At 44.4% G+C, this 15,177-nt stretch overlaps 1 protein-coding gene across 4 annotated transcripts in view; it reads right to left on the minus strand.

Moving 5' to 3' along the window:
- Positions 1-13,240: 13,240 nt before the first annotated feature.
- HERC4 (HECT and RLD domain containing E3 ubiquitin protein ligase 4) overlaps positions 13,241-15,177 on the minus strand; it is a 34,482-nt gene continuing 32,545 nt past the window's right edge. For all 4 annotated transcript variants that reach the window (XM_062000745.1, XM_062000741.1, XM_062000742.1 and 1 more), the window contains one exon: positions 13,241-14,611. In XM_062000745.1, coding sequence (XP_061856729.1) covers positions 14,403-14,611 — 209 coding nt within the window. In that variant the 3' untranslated portion in view covers positions 13,241-14,402. The remainder of the gene's footprint in view (positions 14,612-15,177) is intronic.

Below are 15,177 nucleotides of genomic sequence, written 5' to 3' on the forward strand. Positions count from 1 at the left end.
TCTCTGTGCTCTGTTGATTTCCACCTAGATCTTAAAAACGTAACAAAAGATGCCCTATAAAGTCAAGGAATACCCTTGCTAATGCAAGGTATTATATCGAAAATTGCTGTTTTTTCCCCCTCTGGAAAAAACAAACAGGCTGAGCGAAGCTGCTCTGCTTTGTCATTGGTAAAATGACCCCCTAAACCACAATGCGGTGCTGTCCTCCAGAAAACTACCCTTCTCCTTTCAAACCCCACTCTAACTGTAGCTGTATTTGTTGAACAGTACTGCTGCTTTCTACTGGTATCCCAGTAGCTTGCGGCTCCATCACCCCTTCCCTGCCCAGCCCGAAGCTTTCTTGGTGTTAAGCACTTGCTGCTTCCACACCAACCCTGAACAGCCACATCCAGAAGGAGCTGCCTGTGAGGCACCTGCACCACACAGGAGTTCAGGGCACCTTTCAGCATCACATACTCAATATTTCTCTTGTGTTTTGCCTTCATGGAGGTAACACCAACGGGTGAAACCCATGTTTCCCTGTGGGTGGTGGTCCCACCTGCCTAGCACAGGCAACTGCAACAAGCCTAACTGCAGGGAGGCCTGGGTGGGTCAAACTTTGTCTCGTCCATGTCCCATGGCCCACAGCCGCACTGATCCCTCACTGCAGGGATCCACTCTTTTGGCTCTTTGGGGCTCAGGTTAATAGGTTTCCCACTAGGTAACACCTTACTATTTTGACAATTCTGCTGTATTTCTGAACCACTATGCCTCAAATACAAATGACATTTATATTAGGCAACAAAAATTGTTTATGAAACTCACACACTTGAGGCATAAATTATTAAAAAAACTAAGAATTCTATTCACAGATGTTCCCCCATCAGTTGCTTATTACTCTGGGAAGACTTGAAAACATTTTAGCTGTAGAATGAAGCAGCTGTACCATTTTTAATATCTAGATTAAGAAATTTTGGTTTTTGTTCTTGTATTTTTGACAATATTATTCAAATGGAAGAGGAACTCCAAACTATAATGTGTTGCCTTATTCTACCACTTCCCTGTAGTGAAGATGTCATCTTGAATATTGTTTAAAATAACCATAAGGCAAACGAGAGAGCCAAGGAAATAGTTGCTGTCACGGCTATTATCCCCAAACATCCAGCATCTTACATGAAATTTGCTGGGAAGCATGGAAGAGCATGGACAAATTACAGCTGGAGCTGCACAGTCTCAAAAAGGGAGATTACTTATTTTTCTCAAAACCTGCATGACTACCCTATGAGAGCACCTTAACTCTTTCAGTGTTTATGTACAAAATAGATAAAAAGTGTGAGCATTTGTTTAATAAGACGCTAACATTCCCCAGCCCCCTTTCAGCCTATTTTGATACATTAGGCACAATAATCACAGAATCACAGAATCTTAAGGGTTGGAAGGGACATCAAAAGATCATCTAGTCCAACCCCCCTGCCAGAGCAGGGAGGCCTACAGTAGGTCACACAGGAACTCGTCTAGGTGGGTTTTGAATGTCTCCAGAGGAGACTCCACAACCCATCTGGGCAGCCTGTTCCAGTGCTCCCTCACAGTGAAGAAGTTTTTCCTTATGTTTCTTTGGAACCTCTTCTATTCCAGCTTATACCCATTGCCTCTTGTCCTATCATTGGCCATCACTGAGAACAGCCTGGCTCCATCCTCCTGTCACCCACCCTTCATGTGTAAGTAAATATTAATGAGATCACTCCTCAGTCTCCTCCAAGCTGAAGAGCCCCAGCTTCCTCAGCCTTTCGTAATAAGGGAGATGCTTCACTCCATCATCTTGGTGGCCATGCACTGAACTCTCTCCAGCAGCTGCCTGTCCTTCTTGAACTGAGGGGCCCAGAACTGGACACAATATTCCAGATGCAGTCTCACAAGGGCAGAGTAGAGGGGGAGGAGAACCCTTCTCAACCTGCTAACCACATCCCTTCTAATACATCCCAGGATGGCATTGGTCTTCTTGGCCATGAGGGCACATTTCTGGCTCATGGTCATCCTGCTGCCCACCAAGACCCTCAAGTCCCTTTCCCCTACTCTGGTCTCTAAGAGTTCATTCCCCAGCCTGTACTGGTACATGGGATTATTCTTTCCCAGATGCAAGACTCTACACTTGCCCCTGTTGAATTTCATTAGATTTCTCCCCACCCAACTCTCCAGCCTGTCCAGGTCTCATTGAATGGCAGCACAGCATTCTCGTGTGTCAGCCATTCCCCCTAGTTTAGTATCAGCAGCAAACTTGCCGACAGTGCCCTCTGTTCCCTCATCAAGGTCATTAATGAACAGATTGAACAGTACTGGTCCCAGCACTGACCCCTGAGGGACTCCACTAGATACAGGCGTCCAACTAGACCCTGCCCCATTGATCACAATCCTCTGCTTTCTTCCCTTCAACCAATTAACAATCCACCTCACTACCTGATTATCCAGCCCACACTTTCTCAGTTTTGCTGCCAGGATGTTGTAGGAGATCGTGTCAAATGCTTTACTGAAATTGAGATAAACCACATCCACTGCACTACCATCATCTATCCATCTGGTTACGTCTTCATAAAAGGCTGTCAGGTTGGTCAAACATGACTTCCCCTTGGTAAAACCACATTGACTGCCCCTAATGATCCTCTTGTCCTTTAAATGCCTGGAGACAGCACCCAGGATAAGTTGTTCCATCACCTTTCCAGGGATGGAGGTGAGGCTGACCAGTCTGTAGTTACCCAGCTCCTCCTTCTTACCCTTTTTGAAGACAGGAGTGACATTTGCTCACCTCCAGTCCTCTCCTTCACAACTTACTGAAGATGATGGAGAGTGGTTTAGCAATGACTTCCGTCAGCTGCCTCAGCACCAGCGAGTGCATCCCATCGGGGCCCATAGATTTATGTACATCCAGATTGCTCAACTGATCCTTAACCCAGTCCTCATCAACCAAACAAAACTCCTCCTTTAACCTGACTTTCTCTGGAGTCTGGGGCTCCTGAGGACAATCTCCAGCAGTATAGACAGAGGCAAAGAAGGCATTCAGTAACTGCCTTCTCTGTATCCTCTATCACCAAATAATGACCTTGCAAAAGTACTTCAAGTGATGTAAAATAGATCCATATTCTACAATCTTCTACTGTTTTTTCCTTAATCACCATGTATTCTCTATTGGTCTATCTAGAATCCTGCACGTTTTTTAATTAGTGTCTTTGATCATACATTTTTTAAATGCATGGGAGCAAAGTGTTGAGCAACATCCAATTGAGAGGGACTATAAGAGCACAAAATCTGAATTAAAACAGCATTCAGAAGCAATCTGAAAAGTTGAAGAAAGTTTGGGAAAGAAGACACAGTTCAGTGCCTCAAGTTCAACATCTAAAATACCAAACCAGAATGGTCAAATCTAAAGCCAGATGCAGTTATTTGTACAATATACTTATCTACAGAGGGACTGGAGAATAAAATCCAGTTTCAGTCTAAAACAACCAGCCACATCTGTGTAACAATGGATTCTAAAGTAGCTATACCTGATCAAAAAAAGTCATGAAGTCATACCTGTGCCCTTAGCATAGTCACTCTTTGCTCAGCTCTTCTGAGAAGACACACAGGCTGCTAGGACTCGGTAGGAAAAACAGTAACAGTAATAATGGTGTATGCTATTTACTCTCCCAACAGCAGGCCCGGGGACCATTCAGCTGAAGATGCACAAAAGGACAGGCAATGAGGTAAACAGTCAAGCACAAACCACAGAATGTGCTGTGGTAGGGCACCGTGGGAGCTCAAAGGAGCCTCAAAAAAGGAACTGGGCAAACTCGGATGGGACAGGAGTGCCGAAGGCTCTTGAGGAGGGTTCTAAGGACAACAGTCTTTTCCTCTCCCTACACTCTCCTGTAAGCACACAAACTGCTCACAGGTGGAAATAGTTTGTACCTCAGATTAACCCACTGCAGCAGTTCTCAGGTGAAGTACAGGAACTGAAGTACAGAAACTATTTGCACCAGCCCTGTTAAACAGCAGACCAAGCAAAACTTGTGAGACACAGCCTAAATGTACACTTGAGAAGAGGCGAAACTGAGAAGAGGCAAAACAAACAAAATGGAGTACGGCCTGCACACTATGAGAACAACAACCGCCTCAGCGAAAGTGCAGTCTCATTGAGACCGCTTCATTTCCAAGAAGCAGAAGTTAAAAAACATTTCCTAAAAAAGGCTGCGGCCTGTGGTTATCAGGAGAGGCCAGACCGAGGGTCAAGAGCTTGTAACTATTGTTCGAACCCTATATCTATTGTGTGGCGTGTAAACCCTATAAAAACCCTTTCCTACTGAGCACCAGGGTCGCCTCCTCTGACTCCTGCGTGAGTTACGAGACGACCCGGAGCTCCGAAATAAACCTCACCTCGTGCGTTTGCATCAAGTCGGCTCCTCGTTTTCCTCTGAGGTGCGCGTCTGCCTGGGTAGAGGAAAGCTTCGCCTTTCATTTGGGGGCTCGTCCGGGATCAACGACGAACACCTCAGGAAACGATGACCCCTTGGAGGTGAGCTTTTTGTGTGAATGTTTGTGGCGCCACATGAGAGCTTGTGAGCTTGTGTAGATTGAGATTAAGAGTTTGTGGTTTGTGTAACTGAGCAGGCTTTGTTGGGATAATATTGTTTTTAACGTTATTTCTTTCCTTTATCTCTGTTTCTTTTGTGTCTCTAAGAGTTTGTGGTTTGTGTAACTGAGAGCTTTGTTTTTAACGTTATTTGTTTCCTTTATCTCTGTTTTTTTTGTGTCTCTCGAAATTTAAATTAGTGCCCATCCCTCTATGTCATAGGCTGCATACCGTTGACCAAGTCTGAGACTAGGTCTGGATCTAGCCGCACCTAAGCCCCTTTTAAGGGTGCCTTAGAAAGCAAGGGGGTCCAGACTGAACCTCGTGACTCAACGGCAGGGTCTCCTTAAATAAGCCTACTGTTGACCAGGTCTGGGACTAAGGATTCTTTCCTGAACCTCGTGACCCAACAGTCCATAATCCCCAACTTCAGTAAGAAAAACACTTAGGGATACACGGATAAGATTCTCATTCTCTCACTCTCTCTCTCTCTCTCTCTCTCTCTCTCCATTAACCTCTGAAAATGTTTTAAGTGTGTGAGATTGGGAGCTCACTGTTGCATAGATATCTTAAGCATCAGAGACCAAGTGAATGTTACTTTTGTGGGTGATTGGGTGAGAACATACCTCGGTACCCTTGTAAGTTCAGGGAATGCTTTTTGTGCCGCCTCTGTGTCCATAAGTATATTTGTTGATTTTCACCTGAGAGTCACACTCAACATTACGGGGATAGGTACGGGACAGGAACCCCTTTGTGCAAAAAAAATTTTTAGATGTGCCTGATTAATTGTATTGATTTTTTATGTTCTACCTGTGTAAGGATAGGAGTCATAATTGTCAGGGTTGTGTTATGTTGTTTTGGAAGTAAGGGTCACGGGGAAACTGAAGCTGCTGGGTCAGTAAAGGTCTGACAGACTTTAAAGAGGTTTCTGAGTAGCACGTGTGGGGGACAGACGTGTCCGGCACCACAGGCTACGGCCCTGAGGGACGCCTCACGGGTGAAAATAGGCAACCTTTGCCTATAGGTGAAACCTAGCTGGTCCTTGTGGAGTGAATGAGGGGACGAAGTCTCCGCCCTTCTGAAATTTTGATAAGATCTCTTCCGTGGTGTAAAAGTCGTGGAGAGCGAGAAACCGTTTCTGTGTGTGTGTGTCTTATTATAATTTTTTTTGTATTACTGATAACCATGGGGCAGTCCCGATCCACCCCTCTGTCATTAACATTGGCACATTGGTCAAAAGTAAAAGCACGAGGGCAAAACCTGTCTCTTATTATCAAGAAGGGGGATTGGCAAAATTATTGCGAAAGTGAATGGCCAACTTTTAAAGTAGGATGGCCACGGTCAGGTACCTTTGACATCCATACCATACGGGCAGTCCGAATGTCTATTTTCTCCTCAATAGGAGGCCATCCTGACCAAGAACCATATATCACAGTATGGGAAGACTTGGTGATGTATCCGCCGGACTGGGTCCGACCATTTCTTCCAAGTGATAAAATAAGAGTCCTAGCCCCATCCTACCCATACTTTAGCCGGGGCGTACCTGTGACAACCAGGACTCTGGCTCTCACAGGAGAAGAAGAGGGGGTGACCAATAATGGGGGAGATTATGAAAAATTGAAAGAACCAAGCCCTAAGACCAAGGTATATCCAGAGGTCGAGGGACCCCCTGAATGGACTCCACCTGTATCCACATCTATACCCACCGCCCCCCCAACTGGACCCCAGTCCCCAGACGAGGGAGTACCTGTGCCGTATAACCCGGGGGGTTGGGAAGAAGGACCCTATACCGGTACCAGGAGTAAACGGGGGATAATACCTGAGGGACCAGACTCCACTGTAGCCTTACCACTCCGGGCGGTGGGGCCAGCCCCCACAGAGCCAGATGAGTTACAACCATTACAGTACTGGCCCTTTTCGTCCTCTGATTTGTACAACTGGAAAGCAAATAACCCTTCTTTTTCTGAGAACTCTGCTGCCCTCATAGGACTAGTCGAATCCCTGATGTACTCCCATCAGCCCACATGGGACGACTGTCAGCAGTTACTTCAAACACTTTTCACCACAGAGGAGCGAGAACGAATCTTCTCGGAGCACGCCTAAAAGCGTTGGAAGTAGTTAGAAAAGAAGTTTGGGAACAGTTGAAGAACCTCTACGACCCAGGCGAGGTGTCGATGCCCCATTCGTTCCAGGTCGGAGACAAAGTTCTGATTAGACGACACCGATCAGAGACGCTCGAACCTCGGTGGAAGGGACCATATGTGGTATTGTTAACAACTCCCACCGCTGTAAAAGTCGATGGGATTACTGCGTGGGTACATTCAGCGCATGTAAAAAGGGCACCTAGAGATACACAAAAGGATGATTGGGTGGTGGAAAAGACTGATAATCCTCTTAAGCTTCGTGTGTTTCGGAAACCAAACCGAAACACCTAGGGAAAATCTCTTGGTGGGACTAATCCGAGATTTCGGGAAGGCCCAAAATGCAACCAGTATCACTGCTTGTTTACCATTACCACAAGCAGCTGGGGAGCCTATTCCGTGGGGTATAATCCCGGCGGGACCACTACCAAAATATAAAAATAATGTATCCCAATTTTGTAAGAGTGTGCCCCGAACTAGGACTGGGGTAGGTCGGCGATTTATCAGGACACGAAAATCACAGTGGAAAATCAGGAAGGAAGACTGCAAACGAAAACTTAATTCTGTATATAAAAAGGGAGGGATCCATTCTGTGGGGACGTGTTATTTTGATGAGGAAAAACAAGTTACAGTAACTACCACTGAAACTTACTCTGAAGTGGTATGTCAGAATATCACACAATTAGACCCCAAGGTCTGGCAATCTATCTGGGGACCCGCTATTGCAGAAACTTTTAGCTACATAGGACCAGTAAACTGGTGTGTGCAGTTTCAAGGAAAGCAGGATCAACACTATACACACACTTTTCATGAGATGACTTCTAAAAAAACGATTGTGGAACACACACATGGGTGGAACTGTACCAAAGTCCTCAACTGTGACACCCCGGAGAGGGAAATAGGGATTTTCCCCGTCCGTTATCTGCTTAAGTGGGGATGTGAATGTCGAGGATACAAACATACCCTGCCACCACATACTAAAGGTGGGTCAGATGGGGAAATGCTTGACTGCAAATATACTACAATCCAGAGTCCTGGAAATTTAGTATGGGTCACTAACGAACGGAAATGGACCACACATATTTCCATTGATGGGCCTATTAATCAAATTACCCTAGGGGTGCCCACACTGTGTCCCTACTGGAAAAAGTCTGGAGAAAAAGAACTTATACCTCGAAAGAGGAGGGATGTAAGTAAAGAAGGCGAGGAAGCCCCCAGTGATGAATGGCAGGAACCAAAAACTGCGATAAAAATAGGGTGGGCAATTGAATCTATATTTCCCCAAATCGCAGCATATAGAAATAGGGAGATGCTTGATAAATTGTTGGCACAAACCGCGCGATTAGCGGCTGTTACTAAAAAGGGATTTAAAGATATGAATTTCCAACTCCAGGCAACTAGCAAAATGGCTCTGCAAAATCGGATGGCCCTTGATATGTTACTATTAAAGGAACATGGGGTTTGTGGGTATCTAAAAAATAAAATAAGCGACTGTTGTATACATATCCCAAATGTTACGGAAGCTGTAGAAAACGATATTAACAAATTACATCAGATAGAGGAGAAAACAAAAGGAATTGAAGAGGAAGCCCGAAGAAATTGGGTAGGGGAAGTATTCAATTCCCTAGGAATACATATTGCTGAGTGGTTATCTTCATTAATCCAAACTGTGATAATTACTATTATTCTTATTGGTATAATCTTTATTTCTTATAAGTGTGTTTTAGGACTGTGCCTAAAGGGGTGGAAGAAGACTCCAAAATGACATCCATAATGTTATAAGCATAGAATAGAAATATAATGTTAGTAAGTGTTAGTCCTGACCACTGGCCTGGCCTCTCCAGAAATTCTAAGATTAGAAACGTACAAAAGAAAAAGAGGGGAATGAGAAGAGGCGAAACTGAGAAGAGGCAAAACAAACAAAATGGAGTACGGCCTGCACACTATGAGAACAACAACCGCCTCAGCGAAAGTGCAGTCTCATTGAGACCGCTTCATTTCCAAGAAGCAGAAGTTAAAAAACATTTCCTAAAAAAGGCTGCGGCCTGTGGTTATCAGGAGAGGCCAGACCGAGGGTCAAGAGCTTGTAACTATTGTTCGAACCCTATATCTATTGTGTGGCGTGTAAACCCTATAAAAACCCTTTCCTACTGAGCACCAGGGTCGCCTCCTCTGACTCCTGCGTGAGTTACGAGACGACCCGGAGCTCCGAAATAAACCTCACCTCGTGCGTTTGCATCAAGTCGGCTCCTCGTTTTCCTCTGAGGTGCGCGTCTGCCTGGGTAGAGGAAAGCTTCGCCTTTCACACTCATCCTTCCTCAGAGATGCTGGGAGCAGATCCCTGACCACAGATCTCTAAAGAACTACGTTTGTTAAGAGACACAACCCAAGTCCTCTGTGACTACGGGGCTGTTGGTTTTACTCTCTCAGAGCAAGAGGGACGCGGCCATCCCCACAAACCCCACTTGGCCGGGCTCTGGGCCGTGGCCTCTCCCCCAGCAGCCAGGACGCGGCCTTGGGGGCGCTGCAGGTGAAGCACACACCCGCACGCCACACGGTACCCGTCTGAGGTATTCCTAGGAAGGGAACAAGTGTTTGAAAGCCACAAACGCACGCAATTCCTAAGTCCTTAAATACATATAGACACATTTCAGTGCGTTTTGTAGTTTGGTCGTGGGGTTCTTCTACTCTGTACAGTAACTATACGGACGGCAGCGCTGACCCGGCCAGGCCTCGGCTGACACAAACCCCGTCCCCCACAGGCTGCCCGACCCTCACCCCTCATGGCGCCGTGCTTACCGCCTCCGTGGCGTCCTCGGGAACCGGCGGCACAGGAGGAGCCGCGGCAGCGAGGCCCGCTGAAGCGCTCCCCTGCCCGCCGGTCGGGGCCGGGCCGGGCAGGGCCGGGCCGGGCCGGCTCCGCTCCTCACGCAGCGGCCGCTGCTCGGGCTCACGCGCGCCGTCCCGCCCGCTGGCTGAGGGTCGGGCTGAACGCGCCACGGCCCCGGGGCCGCTCAGGTGTGCTGCCGGAGCCCCGCTCAGCTCCCTGTCCTGCTGCTCGGCGCTGCCGGAGCACCGCGCAAAGCAGCCCGTAGAGGAACGGACACCAACTCGACCCCTTCTTGCGTGTCCATCCCCGCGCCGGGTTGCACTCAGGCAGGAGCCCAGAAGCACGATCCGCTAAATCGGGCTGCCCTTAGTCCTTCCAGCAGGGTATCGCTGCCTGCTCTCCCCAGCTTTTCAAACCCCCGGCGTTAGCTGCTGGCCACCGGCAGAGGCGGCTACAGAAACCTCTATGTTAACACAGCTGCTTGGGCCCCAGAGAATTTCTCCCACCTGCTGCAGGTCTTTTCCAGCTACTCCCTCATCTGAACATATTACTGATCTTCCTCACCTCCTCAGTTACTTTCTTCCTTTATCTCGGCACTGCAGAGTGCATCAGGTATGAATATCCTCAAGCACTGCTGCTGGCGGGTACACCCACACAGCCTTTGTTCAGAATTAAGCCACAAACCATGAATTCCACCTTCAAAGTTTTCCAAAAGCATGGCAAATAGAATTTCTATAGAAAGTCGTTAGTCTGCCAGCTCTGTTCCTTCTATCAGAAAGGTGGATGTGTTTGCTCAAATAAAGGGATCTTTGCACTAAAAAAGTCTTAGCATAAAATGAATCTTTAGTTTCCTGACTGAAACCTCTCATGTAACCAGGCATGTGGGGGCACGAGCAGTGAATACCTGTAGTATTCACAGTGCCCCAGGCACTGTACAGCGTGGGGATTCAGGTGCTCTGGGCATGACCCATTGATAAGACAAGCCTGGAACCTGGGTGAGATAAAGGTTTCCACTAGCACCATACAAGATTCATAAATCTCATTTTCCTAATAATCTAAAATGGATGCATGTGCCTGTGGCTGGAGAGAAAAAAACCCAATGCTGATTGCTACCCTAGCCCATGCACGTTCTTTGATCACACCCCTAGCATCAGCAACACATGATTTTGTTGTTTTGTAAAGGACAATAAAGTATGTTCAAATCTAAGTGATGGGCAGGAACTCATTTATTAAAGACACAAGTTAGTCTGTACAGGTGATACTGTTGCACCACAAAGTATGCCCATGGAATTGCCATGGAGAGGTTTAGGTGCTCTGGGGTTTTTTTCCCCCTAGCTGTCTTGTGGTCAGAGAATAAAAGACATCTTTTGTGTTTGACACATCTGCATCAGCGCAGAACCGGGGAAGCAAAGGTTTGCAGTTGGAAACTTTTCACACACTCCACTTGCAGGAAGGAAGTCAGGGTAACAGAGAGCACAGAGTTAAACAACGGGTAAAGGCATGAACAAGAGTCTTTCCTCAGAGAAAAAAAGAAGGAAAAAAAGAGGACTCAGTCAGGAAACTCAGGCGTACAGAAATTACAGCTGGTGGTAATGCAGCTAGTTTATTAAGAGTGGATGTATTCCAGGAAAAGTCAAGGGGATTTCTTGTGGCTGTAAGGTGCAGTATTACACCTGGCTAGGGCAGGTGACAGAGAACGCTCTAAGCCTTTCAAGGTCTAGGTAAGGTTTTTAAAGTTAAGGCTTGAGACTTGATCAACACAAACCTGAACAGCACGCTGAGAGACAAAAAGAGTAGCTTGATGACTAGTTCACCTGAACCCCACACAAGGCAATGGCATACTTAGATTTTCCCTGTAATATGAGGGACAAACTTCTGATACACATGTAGGTGAATGAGCCTGCATAGTTTTCCTGCAAATTAATTCTTCAGCCCTGTACTCACAGATACAACAAATCCAGTACATGGCTGCACTGCTGAGACAACAAAAAGTCCTCCTTTCACAGCCACAATGGAGATGAAGACAAGTTTGACATGCAACTGACAGTCTCCAGTGACAATTCTGAATCTTGATCAAAATGCTAATCTAACTATCAAATACTTTCTTTAAAGCTTTTCAATTACTGTAAAATGCTCCCAACACAACCCAAAGTACTACTATCCCCCTTAGTTGCTTGTGTTATCCTTTCAAAGCAGTGGTATGCCAGCTTTTCTATTAATAGCTTTAACAAGGACAGTCAAGGGCTTTCTTCATTAACACCATGGCTATTTTAGCTAAGCACAGAACGACAGGCCTCAGGTTTTTCTCTCTTCTCACGAGGTATAACATCCCACATTGTACACAAAGTGCTTTCTTGTTTCTTGGATCAGGTATCACTTCCTGCTGCCTTCCTTTATCCAGGCAGAGGAAACACTTAAGCATACACTTTCTGCAGAGATCCTTCACAGGGCTACTACAACTGTTAATAGAACTAATGGCAACCTACATATTGCAGAAAGTATTAAGCTGCTTGTCAAAAGTAATATAGTGGCTGGTATTGGTTGTTGCTGGGCCGTGGATAAAACCAAGGCCAAAGTGGCAGTAAGAAGTCTCAGGTGAACGCTGCCGTGAGAAATGCGATGCCTAGCCCTCCTCTGCCATGGGGTTCTTAACATGACATTTAACCAACCATTTGACAGTCCCTGCCCTCTCAATGCTTACTAAATACCCACTAATGTTCCCAGAGTAGGAAACAGGCCTTGCTGACATTGGAGAAACTTTTGCAGCAATGTGAAATAATTGGTGCTGCAGGTTTAGTCATCAATTGCTGCACTTTAAAGATGTTCTCTAGCATATCCTAAACTGGACACCAAAAAGTGGCAAATGTTCAGTAACTATGGCTTGGATTCCATCTCAGATCACCTCTACAGAATAAGGCTCTTATACTCATCTTTCAGATTGTTGATATTGATGAAAAATACACCAAAAAAATCAAGGAAAGCCTCACAGAGAAATCAAATACAGAAATTAAATAGGGTTGGGTTTAGATGGTATGCACTAGATTTGAACCACCACAACTGATCATACTAGTCAGTAAACACCATCAACTGTGTACACTGAATATTAGTCCCAAAGGAAAAAAAAAGTGCTTGATCATAGAATCATAATAATACACAAGGGAAAAAGGAAGCAGACAGCTTTACATTAGCCACTTCCTAGTTTTGGAATATTTGCCTTTGCGATCTTCATGTTTCATGATTTAAAAAGTGTTCTAATGTTACCTGGGAAAATGAAGGCATGCTTTTCTTCTCCCCCTCCTCCCTCCCTTTTCTCCCTTTCTTAAGCTGCTTTAATATTTCACAGTTTATTTTTCCACAAGAGGAAGAATTTCCCAGCCAGGTAACAAACGTTAGAAAAGATGGAATATGGCTGCGTACAGAGAAATTACTAGAGGTTACATTGCATGAGAAAGCTGTAAAAGCTGAGTGTTAAAGAAAAAAGGATTATGTTAACTGTAGTGATTGCTTTGCATTATAAGCATATCTATTGCTGGCACAGAGACTGCATGTGATGCAGGTTATTACAATGAATGAATTTTTCAAGCGAGATCTCAGTATCCTGCTGTACTCCCAATTTAATGCATGCAAAAGTTGCCCTCCAACGGAAGAAACATGCATGATGCATCCATATACACCGACCAACAAAGGTTTTCATTCAAGTCTTTTATTATAGCTTGAATTTCTTCACTGCAGTTAAAAATCTAAAAAAAATAAATATTTGTTTCACAGCTGCAAGTCACATATGCATTAACACCACAAAATCTGGGATTTCACCAGGGAAGGAAAGTCAAATCCAAAAGTGTCCAGCTAAGCACAATTGTCTCAGGGCAATTATACTAAAAATAAAATCTTAAGAAAAGGGGAGGGGGGTGTTTGAAGTTATTTCAAATGCATTCATCTGGAAAAAAGTGAAAATTCTATTAGAAACCATAAACTACGCTTTCAGCATTTAAAAATAAATGTTTAACCTCTGGACAGCAACAATTGTCTGGTGCATCTTTTTCCTTTAAGCTGTATTCTTGACACATGGCTGTAGAGGTTCCAAACGACAGATTAACCTCTTTGATAACTGTGTCCACTGAATTACAGAATCAGTCCTTAAAAATAAAACAGTGTTTTAAGCCAGTTTGTCCATCCATATATTAAAAATGCCATTGTATGCAGTTTTGTATCGGCACTAAGTGATTTCTTCACGGATTGTACGCTGAGAAGATGAATGTCTCTTAATCACTTTCATTAAGGTTCTTAAAACAAACCAGAAAAATAGATATCTTCAGAAATCAGAGTAGTCACCTTTTTTTGTTAGAAGCCATAAAATAAGCTCATATTCAATTACAAGCAATAGAAACCATACTGCTATTGGAACATAATTATTTTATCACAAAAATTTATTATTTACAAAATGAAAAGTTACCAAGTGAACTTATTAGGGAAAAAGTTAGATATTCTTACTAAGTGACTTGAAAAACTTAAGCGAGTCTCTTCTCATGCACTCACACGCCAAACTGTTTGCATAAGGTGAAATGTTAATTCATGTTAGTGAAACTTGACTCCCGTTCACAATACTCTTGTTTTTATTGTAAGATGGCAAGATCCACATGGTTCTGTACAAGAAGGTATGTATCAAGACAGTTCTTCATTTTTGCAAATGGTTTTTTTTGGCTCCCGTGAACATCCGTACCACTGAACAGTTTTGCAAATAATCAGTTATATTAGCAACTCCATCATTTAATCCACTGAATTTACCACCACAAAGACACAAAAAGTTAGTTTAATGATCCCATGTTACACAGAACTCTCATTTCTGAAGTTATACTAAACTGAAACCTTCGTAGTGATCTATAGCCTGGATCAACTTAGACTTTAGGGTTTCTTTATCTGTGTATTTTGGAAGATCAAGGAGATTAAAGCAAGTGTGAGCTACTGGAAGATAACCTTCTCCACCTCCTGTTGGCTGGATGACCAGTTTAAGACACTTCATTCCAAGAATCGGAATGCGATCGCTGCCTGTCAGAAACACTGCGAAGAAAAAACAAACACAGTCTTCAAAGCAGTTTCAGACTAACGTTATAAATGCCATACAAGTAGTTATTTGCATATATGTAATATAATAATCGACTGCATTTTTTAACTATTCTGTCAGTGGTTAGCTTTCCACACTGTGGTTTCTGTTTTAAGTCTGAAAAACAGGGAATAATGACTTAAACCCCATCTCCAGCCTACACACATGGACTCCTAGCTGCAACACCTCAAGTGTTGTATCAAGGAAATAATTTCATTTTAACATATGAAGTCAAACAAAACAGGGGAAAAAATAGTAGGAAACTCCTTTTGGATCAGATTTGTTATTTAAAATCCATTGGCTACAACTTTACCAAGCAGTTGCATGCACCTGGAAAATACAATCTTTTGTTCAAGAAGAAATCTCTCTGAATTGGAAACTAATCTATGACCCGTCCTCAATAAAAGTTCATTCATAGGAAGCTTCAATATTGTTGTTCCCTCCCTGTACATTTCCACTCTTTATCAGTACCTTTGACGTATTTGCAATCAGTTAAAACACAAAAATTCCGCCTATGTGCAGT

Source organism: Colius striatus, chromosome 8 (genome assembly GCF_028858725.1).
Source record: "Colius striatus isolate bColStr4 chromosome 8, bColStr4.1.hap1, whole genome shotgun sequence".
NCBI classification, from domain to species: Eukaryota; Metazoa; Chordata; class Aves; order Coliiformes; family Coliidae; genus Colius; species Colius striatus.